General features: G+C 37.7%; 1 protein-coding gene and 1 long non-coding RNA gene across 2 annotated transcripts in view; one reads left to right on the forward strand and one right to left on the reverse strand.

Annotated features, from left to right (window-relative positions):
- The window catches only part of MAL2 (mal, T cell differentiation protein 2), a 27,412-nt gene extending 24,286 nt beyond the window's left edge, over window positions 1-3,126 (forward strand). The window contains exon 4 of the mRNA XM_055287116.2: window positions 869-3,126. Within this exon, the coding sequence (XP_055143091.1) occupies window positions 869-940 (72 nt within the window). The 3' untranslated portion in view covers window positions 941-3,126. The remainder of the gene's footprint in view (window positions 1-868) is intronic.
- LOC129486749 (uncharacterized) overlaps window positions 1-10,428 on the reverse strand; it is a 23,182-nt gene extending 12,754 nt beyond the window's left edge. Inside the window, exons 1-2 of the long non-coding RNA XR_008659074.2 lie at window positions 10,259-10,428; window positions 9,323-9,427 (exon numbers count right to left, since the gene is read on the reverse strand). This is a non-coding gene — a long non-coding RNA (uncharacterized lncRNA). The remainder of the gene's footprint in view (window positions 1-9,322; window positions 9,428-10,258) is intronic.
- Window positions 10,429-10,673: the final 245 nt, after the last annotated feature.

A 10,673-nucleotide genomic window follows, 5' to 3' on the forward strand; every position in this document is an offset into this window, starting at 1 on the left:
TTTTGCTTCTGATTACTTTCAGAGATGGTAAGGGAGATTTCCCAGTTTTGTTCTTTAGTATTCGATAGCTGCTTGCAATTTATTTCTATTCAATGAATACTTACTGTGGGCCTACAATTTATCAAGTAATGTTGCTGGGTGTTGAGGATGGGGTGAATAAGTTGCAGTTCCTGCCATTAAGGAAAGTGCAGGTGAGTAAGGGAGGCAAATATGCCAGCCATTGCAGTAGATGATAGGCAGATGAAATATATTCCTTGGGGTATTTATTAAGTTTTTTAAATCATCTTTAATTCATATATTGGAGTGAATTTGTCATTTTGTGTAGATAATTTGAGGAAATAATATATTATTTTTGTTGTTAGAGATCATTGTTGGGACTGTCTCCCATACAAGAGCAAGCCAACCTGATAATTCATTTCCACTTGTCTTAGTTGAGTTTTAAAGTTACCTTCCATCATCACCGAAATTATCTGATGCATCCTCAGGTTCTGATAGTTGCTGGCTTCCTTGGCTGTGAAGCCACTACATGAACAGAACTTCATGCTGAATTTTTAAATACAGTGCCTAGGGATTCACAAATACTTAATAAGTGAGCCCAGAATGTGAACATATTGAACAAATGTTCAGTGTAAAGTTGTCCACAAATGAGAAAATTATTAGGGGCTAAAATGTTTAAAGGAAGGGGGTTGGGTAATCGTACGAGGGAATAAAACAGTTGTACAAATCATCAAAAAAATATAAAATTTTTGTAAGTGTTGTTGAAGTATCTTTAGGTAGATTGGTCGAACTTCATATGGTTGTTCTTTAGGACAGTGTTTATAAGTCAGTGTTGTAAATCTCATGTGAATTTTTGTTTCTTTTTTCTTAGATTTTTGCCTTTATGACGACAGCTTGTTATGGTTGCAGTTTGGGTCTGGCTTTACGAAGATGGCGACCGTAACACTCCTTAGAAACTGGCAGTCGTGTGTTAGTTTCATTTGTCTACTTTATATGTCTGATCAATTTGGATACCATTTTGTCCAGATGCAAAAACATTCCAAAAGTAATGTGTTTAGTAGAGAGAGACTCTAAGCTCAAGTTTTGGTTTATTTCATGGATGGAATGTTAATTTTATTATGATATTAAAGAAATGGCCTTTTATTTTACATCTCTCCCCTTCTCTTCCTTTTTCCCTTTTCCCTATTTTCCTCCTGAAAGTTTCCTTTTATGTCCATAAAATACAAATATATTGTTCATAAAAAATTAGTATCCCTTTTGTTTGGTTGCTGAGTCACCTGAACCTTAATTTTAATTGGTAATTACAGCCCCTAAAAAAACACATTTCAAATAGGCTTCCCACTGGACTCTATATTTTAGTGTAAACCAGGAATTGGCACACTTTTTTTTAGAATGGGCCAGATGGTAAATATTTATGCTTCATGGTCCATACAGTCTCTGTCACAACTATTCAGTTCTGCTGTTATAGCGTGAAAGCAGCTATACACAATACAGAAATGAATGAGTGTGGTTATGTTATGTTCTAATAAAACTTATTTATAAAAACAAGGGGAGGCTGGGTTTAACCTGTGGGCCATAGTTTGTCGACCACTGGTGTAAAACATTAGTTATATATGTTCTGCATTTTCTTGAACTGATCATGAAAACTTATAAACCTAATAGACAAGCCACATAATATTTAGTCTCATTATGCAATAATCACATTGCCTTTGTGTTAATAGTCAAATACTTACCTTTGGAGGAATGTATAAAATTTCTCAAACTGTCTCAGGCAGAGTCCTGGATATAGGGAAAAGTAATTTATGAAGTAAACTTCAGTTGCTTAATCAAACTAATGATAGTCTAACAACTGAGCAAGATCCTCATCTGAGAGTGCTTAAAATGGGATCCCCAGAGACCATTAACCAATACTGGAACTGGAACTGGTATCTAGCTACTGATGTCTTACTTTGAGTTTATTTATGCTTCAGAATACAGTTGTTTGCCCTGTGCATGAATATACCCATATTTGTGTGTGGATATATGAAGCTTTTCCCAATAGAGCTCTCAGAAGAATTAAGTTTTTACTTCTAATTATTTTGCATTACTTTGAGTTAAATTTGAATAGAGTATTAAATATAAAGTTGTAGATTCTTACGTGTTTTTGTATTAGCCCAGACATCTGTATTGTTTTTGCACTGGTGACAGACAAAATCTGTTTTAAAATCATAGCCAGCACAAAAACTATTTCTGGCTGAATAGCACAGAAAAGTATTTTAACCTACCTGTAGAGATCCTGGTCATGGAAAGGTGCCAAACTGTTTTGAATGGAAAAACAAGTAAGAGTGAGGCCACAGTTCCCACCACACTAGGGCTTTTGTATTGTTCTACTCTTTCAGCCCTTAACTTTCTGGCTGAAGCACCCCCTTGGAGTGCCATGTATAAGTTGGGCTATTAGAGTTCATGGAACATAGAACAACTGTGAATGAGTGGCATGATCAGTGCTTAATGATCAAGTGTTACTTATCTAATAATCCTCTAGAAAGAACCCTGTTAGATCTTGGTTTGTGATAAAAATATAAAGACAGAAGACATGAGGAAAAACAAAAGGCTTGAGGAAATCAGGCATATGACTTTATACTTACATCAGATCTTTTCTATAATATCCTACACTTCCTTGGTTTTCCTAGCTCCATACCACACACCTAAACCTGTATTATGAATTACATATTACAAAGTCATAAATGTGCCATATGGATGTACGGTCCATTCTAGTTGGAATCATTTAGTCTGCTAGAATTTAGTTGTGAGATTTTATTTTTGTTTCCCAGGTTTGGCAGGCTTATGTTTGGTGGCATTAAATTGATTTAAAATACTTTGGTGGCACTTTTGTAAACAGATTGCTTCTAGATTGTTACAAACCAAGCCTAAGACACATCTGTGAATACGCAGATTTGTAGATTAATCGCATTCTAGATTTGTGGGTTGAATGACAAAGCAGTTGAACAAAAATTATGGCATTTAAGAATTTAACATGTCTTAGCTGTAAAAATGAGAAAGTGTTGGTTGGTTTTAAAATCTGGTAACTCCATGATGAAAAGAAATTTATTTTATATGTGTTATGTCTCTAATAAAGTATTCATTTGATAATCTTTGTGGTCATCTATTACACCATTCACTTTGAAATTCAGTTAAAGATTTGATATAAATTTGACAGAGCTTCTAGACTTATAATGTATAAAAAGTTCTATTTTAAACATTTCTGTGTAAAAGTCTCTCAGGAATTGTCTGTTAAGTCTTTTTTCTTTGATGAAGGTGAAAGAGGTAAGTCTTTGGAAGTAACGTTGCAAAGGAAATTTAAATGAGAATTCCATTTTGCCGAGTGTGATGACTTATGCCTATATTCCCAACACTTTGGGAAGCCGAGGCAGGAGGATCACTTGAGACTAGGAATTCAGGACCAACCTGGGCAATATAGTGAGACCTCATCTCTACGAAAAAATTTAAAAATTAGCTGGGCGCATGTGGCACGTGCCTCTAGTCCCAGCTACTTGGGAAACTGAGGTGGGAGGATTGCTTTAGCCCAGGAGGTTGAGGCTCCAGCCTGGGTGACAGAGTGAGACCCTGTCTCACAAAAAAACGCTATCCATGCTAAAAAGAGAGAATTCTGGTTTATTTTAAAAGCATTTATACCATGTTTTGTATGTTTCCAGCATTTTTTCAAATATTTATTCCTCCTCATAACCCTATGGGGTGTATACTCTTATCCCATTTTAAAGGCTTGGAGACTAAAACACAAACCTTAAGAAACATCCAGTGCTGCCTGCCTAGCAAGTGAGAAAGCTGGGATTTAAACCCCAACAGTCTGACTCCAAAGTGCAGACTCTTAATTTCTGTTTGCCTCAGTTCACCCAGATTTTACATCCATATCCAAAAATGTGGTCTTTTCTTCACCCAGAGCAGTTTTAGCAGAATGTTTAACAACATAATTATTTATGGTAAATGTCATATCTTAGAACATTTTTGTCATAACCAAGGACTCGTGATTTTATTGAATGTCCGACTTTGTAATAAAAAAGGATGTTAGTTACACTTTTATTAGGCTGCGCCCTTAGCAAAAGGACAATCCTAGTTCCTCTCTCTGGAGCACTCTTTTCTCAAGTTACCTACAGAGCTGGCTTTCGCACCCTCTTTGGGTCTTTGCTTAGTCATCACCTTCACAGTGAGGTCCTACCTCAGAACCACATTTAATCTTGAATCTCACACTAGCACTCACTGTTCTCCTTTTCTACATTTTTCTCCATGGCACTTAGGACATATGTATGGTGTATATGCATATAGCATTAATGTATTATATTTGTCCTCCTCTCCACTAGAATGTAAAGTTTGTGTTTTGTTAATTTTAGACAGCAGGTTTTAACAATTGTCTCCATTTTTGAGTGTACATACTTTATGCATGTGGAATATATGAACTGGTGTCTACCTATTTAAGTATTTGGTTGGTTCAAAAGTAATTGTGGTTTTTGCTATTGAATGTAATGGCAAAAGCTGCAATCCTTTTGCACCAACCTATTAGTAAAAGTTTAATTTTATGCTCATAGAGTTAAAATATTTCCTTTGTCACTCTAATTATCTTGCATATTTGTTTAAGTGCACATACTCCATTTTAGAGATCATAGGAATAGAATATTGGCTTGGAGGGCATAAAACCGGACTATCTCCTTTACTGTTTTGATGGAAGTGTCTATGTTAGACACTAAGATGAAGTGTCTAACAGAGGCTGGCAGCCATAAACACTGAAATTGGTTTCTCAGTAAGATGATAGGTATTCCATTTCTTCAGAATGACTACCTTGACTAAATCTCAAAAATTAACTCTTGGCCAAATATGCTTTCATAGAACAAAAAATGTGATATTATGTACTTTTCCAATGTGGGATAACTAAGTTGGCCAGACTTAGTCTTGTTTTTTATTTTAAATTTAATAGTTATACTTTCAATGTGAATTAGGGAATTATAACTTGCACATCAATTGCATGATTTCATGGATATTATTCAGTATGAGAATAAGTACTGTGAAAAAATAGTCCATTTAACATTTGTGGGACCTGAGGTGAGCCACTTACTTTATTCAAGCCTAAGTTATCATCTACCAGTGATGATGATGCAAGTCTGGGATAGGAGGTCCTTTGGAAAGAAGAAGCCAAGATGCAGTTCAAAGTACAAGATGTTGGTTGGAAATAATGCCTATAAAATATAAAGAGGAGAGAGAGCACAAGTAAGAAAAAAAATCTTTCTGCCTTATGAAAGGAGAAGTAAGATTAGGTAGGAAGAGCCTCAGACTGTGCTCATTCTGAGAAAGTCTCAACCAATTTAGCAGTGAGCTCCAGCACCAAGACTGCCCATAGAGGAGGAGTCTTACACTAACTAGAAACGATGAGCCCTCATACCAACACCATGTGCAGTCATTGCCTGTGGACTGCCCAGAATGAATGGCCTCAGCTCATTGGCTTGGACACTGAAGGAAGATCCTGAGGTCATCTGCAACTGGTGCTGTCAGATAACTGCACTCCCTGTGGATGGTTATATTTTGGAGATCTAAATAGCACACTTCATAACTGCCACTTTTCACCCCTTGTACCAAATCAATCCACTTCTCCATGCATATCCTAGGAGCTCCTCAGTGGGCCTCTCATCCTGAGGGGAAGACTTTTAGAAAAGAAAGGTTAGTGGGTCAAACTCAGCCACATCACTGCAGTTGGTCTTGGGGCCACAACTGATATTCATCTCTCTCTCCAACCATCCATTCTGAATTCTCTTAGCAGCCATCACCTACCTTTAGCAGGTCTGGGTGAGTTATCTGGTGGTGTGACCCACACCCTCATTCTTGAAGGGTCTGAATCCAAGACAACAGTAACTTTTTCAGGTGGGGGTCACTGCACTTGTCCATCCACAGTCATAATTGGGCAAGGAATTACCACAAAGGTGCCCATGTGGATCACCTGAGCTTCATACATATTCATCCCTATTTCTATAGTGTAATAACAGCCCTATGTACGTTTTTATCAGGATCAATTACCCCTGCAAAGAGGGCAACTCTTTCCTGCTCGCTTGGTGCTTAAAGACTCCAAAATGCCTCAACAGCAGCCACAGCTTGTAAGTTCAGTAAAACCCTTGCTCTGCCCCAGATAAAAATAAGCCTCCTTTGGAGATCAGAATGGTAACCAAGCAGAACCCCAAATTGTAAGGATGGGAAGCACAAAGTCCATAGTGAGTCACTGGGAGTGATGGTAAATGAGACCACTCCTGTTTTCATCTCCCTTTTCCCAGGCCGATTAGTTTTTCCTTTTGGGAACACAATACTCTATAGAAGTCTCAAGTTCAATGTGCATGTAGCATTCAGGAAAATGGCACCCCACTGTCATGGGTATTGCCTCTGTGCTGGTGCCTCAAATGTGCTTTTAGCAGGCTATTCCAACACAATCAGGCTGGTTGGTCCTGGATCGTGCGTTATGTGATATGGTCAATGACCACAGTCTTGGGGCTAGCTCCCTGGTTAGATGCAAGTTGACTGTGATTTCATGCTTCTGGAGCAAGCACTCCATAAGCCCACTGCACATGACTATATATTCTCTCACCTCAGAGCACTTTTATTCCACAAAAGTTTCATCAGATAAACTCAGAAAACATAGGGGTAAATCCCAATGACCTTGGATTTGACCATGGATTCTCAGGTATGACACTAAAAGCATAAGCAATCAAAGAAAAAAACAGATAAATTGGTCTTCATCAAAATTTTAAACTATTTTTACATCAAAGGATGCTGCAAAGAAAGTAAAAACTTACACAATGGGAAACATTTGCAAATACATCTGATAAGGGTCCAGTATCCAGAATACATAAAGAATTCTTACAACTCAACAAAAAAGTCAAACAACTCAATTTAAAAATTGGCAAAACACTTGAATGGACATTTCTCCAAAGAAGATATACAAACAGCTAAAAAGCACATGAATAGATGCTCAGCAACATTAGCTACCAAGAAAACGCAAAAACAATAATTACCACTTCACCACCCACTAAGATGATTAGCTATAATTTTTTAAAGAAAAGAAGTTGGAAGCCTTGTAAATTGCTCATAAGAATGTAAGATGGTGCAGCTGCTGTGGAAAATAATTTGACAGTTCCTCCAAATATTTTGGCAGGCAAACAATAGAATTATATGACCCAGTAATTCCACTCCTAGGTATGTATTCCAAAGAATTTAAAACAGATACTCAAGCAAATAAAGCAAATACTATACACAAATGGCCATTCACAATACCTGAAAGGAGGAAACAATCCAAATCCCATCAATGGATGAATGGATGAACAAATGTGTTATATCCATAACATGGAATGTTATTCAGCCATAAAAAAATGAAGTACTGATACATGCGACAACATAGCTGAACCTAGAAAACATTATGCTAAGTGAAAGAAGACACACACAAAAGGTCATTGTATGATTTATATGAAATATACAGAATCAATAAATCTATCTAGACAGAAGGCAGATCAGTAATTGCCAGGGGCTGGAAGGAGGAGGGATTGAAGAGTGACTGCTTAATGGGTATTGAATTTCCTCTCGGGGTGATGAAACTATTTAAGATGTAGGTAGAGGTGATGATTGCACAACATTGTAAATGTACTAAATGCTACCGAATTGTACACTTTAAAATGGTTAATTTTATATGTGGATTTCACTTCAATTAAAAAAAAAAGCTCCAAAAAAACAAGGGAAGGTGATGATTAAGCTCCACTTATTTTTAAGATATTTTCCACAACACTTTCTTCAAAACCACCCCTGGATATGACTCTATCATGCATTTTTCAGCATGTACCCACATAAGGAAGCCCCCATAAAAGGCAAAGGTGTGAGCTAGAGGGAGAGGTGCTGGCTGACAAGCAAGTCTGAGCTAACTGCTCATGCAGCTTACTCATGCCTTCCACTCTAATGTCTCCACTTGTAATAAACTACTGTGCTCACCCAAATTTATGACTTGATTGTAGCCCAACAAAACCTAGCTCAATTGAGCAGCTCTGGGTGGCTGGTCACTTGGTATCCCATAGTCCAGTGCTCTGTCTCTACCAGGGCCCAATGGCATGTAGAAGCTATTCCTAATAAGCATTTAATTTTCCACTTTAAATGGCATGACCTTGATGCAGAACCCACAATTTAGGGCCTAAATTGTGATTCTGTTTTTACATACCCCTCCACCTGAATTCATATGTTGAAGCCCTAATTTCCAACGTAACTGTATTTGGACATAGGATCTTCAGAAGATAAAGCTAAATGATTTTATAAAGATTGGGCCCTAATCCATAGGACTGGTGGACCTATTAGAAAAGCAACTCTCTCTGACTCTGTCATGTGAGGGCAGACCAAGAGGATGGCCATCTGCAAGCCAGGAAGAGGTCGTAATAGGAATTGACTCTGCCAGAAATGGATTTGGGACTTCTAGCCTCCAGAACTGTGAGGAAATAAATTTCTGTTATTTAAGCCACCCAGTTATGTGGCATTTTGTTATGGTAAACTGAAATCACCAAGACAAGCTGCTATGTCACAGCCTGGATCTGCTGCACAGCTCTTTTCTGTTCCAGACACCACTCAAAGATGATTCCCTTTTATGTCAAACCATGTATGAGCCAAAGGGATATTCCTATGAAACATATTGCCTTAGAAAACCCAGTGAGACCTGCAAACCATGGTACTTCCATTTTGGAATTAAAAAAGCAAAATGCAACCATTTACCTTTTTCTTTGGAGGGGAGGTCCCAATATGCCCCTGACAAGTAGATGTCTAAAATTTTTACAGAAAGAGCAGGTGCTTGAATCTTCAGAGTGTTCATCTCATGCCCTCTGGAGTGTACATTTTACCAAGCTCTTCATTCTGCCCTTGCTTATCCTGATGTTATTGATGTAATGAACCAATATCATGTTTTACAGTTATATCCAGGTGGTCTTCAGATTATGACATACAACAGGAGAATTATGCCAGTCCCAGTACAAATCTGTCAGTGTCAGATGTGGCCAATGTGATGATTCAGGCCTTTGTAAGTACAGAGGAAACAATACTTGAAAGTACAGAGGGAACAATATGTTTAGTGCTGTCTGATCCACATAGTAAACTGTTTCTGATGCTCTTTTCTGACTAAGATAGAACAAATTCCTTCACCATACCATAATATGATATTATGTACTTTTCCAATGTGGGATAACTAAGTTGCCCAGACTTAGTCTTCTTTGTTTTTTATTTTAAATTTAATAGTTACACTTTCAATGTGAATTAGGGAATTATAACATACCTCATCTGGCATCACAGCTGTAGTCAGGATCACCAGTTGGTTGAGCTTGTGGTATTCTATCTATGGTCAATCTCCAGGATGCTTCTGATTCCTGCAAGGGCCATACTGTTGAATTAAACAGAGAGATATTAAAGACAAACTTCCCTGCATCATTAATATCCTTAGTGATGGCACTATTCTCTGTCATCCCCCTTCCATTGAAATGTAGTATTTTTTTTTATTTAGTACATTGGCTGAGGGGCTGCACAGTTTCAGAAACTTTTACTTGGGCTTCCCCAGTATGATAGTTCTTAATATACAGACTAGAAATTCAATACAAGGTTTACACCAATTACCAAGTATGGTAAACCCAATTATACATTTAGGGACCAGGGAGATGACCAAAGCTTAGTTTACAAACTCAGTAAGTTTGTCATAAGATGGACTTTGACCAGTGTTCTATTTATTAACTTTCTACCCAATCTAACAGCGAAATGATATTGTGTCCAAAACCTTCAAAATGTCTTATAACTCCCCTTGACCCAATATCAATCACTTGAATAAGTTGTCATACATCTCTTTGGGGAAAGACCAAGGGAATCATCATAGCATGCAATTGCCCTGGGGTTGCAGGGTTCTTCTTTGGCAAACCATCCACCTCATCAGTCAATAGTTTCCTGGTCTTAAAACTGGTTCAGATTTGTGAACGGACCAAGAAAATGTGAGCCTTTGCCAAAAGCCTCCTGCTCATCTATTCTTGCCTCTTTTATTGTGTGTAATAAGCAGTACCCTCATTCACTGTCCATTTGTTCTTGCCCCTAAGAATGCCATGTTCTAGTAAACATCTGCATAAATCCCTGGGGGTCAAGGCTTTATGACTATCTCTCCCAGAATGTGCAGCCCCCTGGAAGTGGGTGGTTAAGCCTCATCATCTAGACTCTTATCTTGGGGTCTTACCTTCATTATTGATGAGGCAGGCTGTGTTAATACCTTTTATACCATCATTCCTGGTCTTTGGAGGGGATCCATCACTGATATTAGGATGATCTTCTTGATTCGTCTCACCAGAGCCTTCCTGAAAGCATTGGTAAATTATGTGTCCTCTATGACTTCCTATAGAATAAAATCTTTTAGAGTATTGTTCCTTCACATAATATATTATCCCAACATGCCAACTTTGCTGAGTTTTCCAATCCCTTCTTGCAGTGTATTCTTTTGTAATTCAGTTACCTCAACCTCTGGGATTAAAGAATTATTTCTTATCTAGTCCTATGTTCTGCTTTGCTTGATCAAGCATCCTTAAAATCCAATCTCATTGGTACTCCCCTGGCTCCTACTAAAACATGCTAGTTAACTTTTGCAACTGCTTTGG

The sequence above is a fragment of the Symphalangus syndactylus genome, chromosome 7 (genome assembly GCF_028878055.3).
Source record: "Symphalangus syndactylus isolate Jambi chromosome 7, NHGRI_mSymSyn1-v2.1_pri, whole genome shotgun sequence".
NCBI lineage: Eukaryota > Metazoa > Chordata > Mammalia > Primates > Hylobatidae > Symphalangus > Symphalangus syndactylus.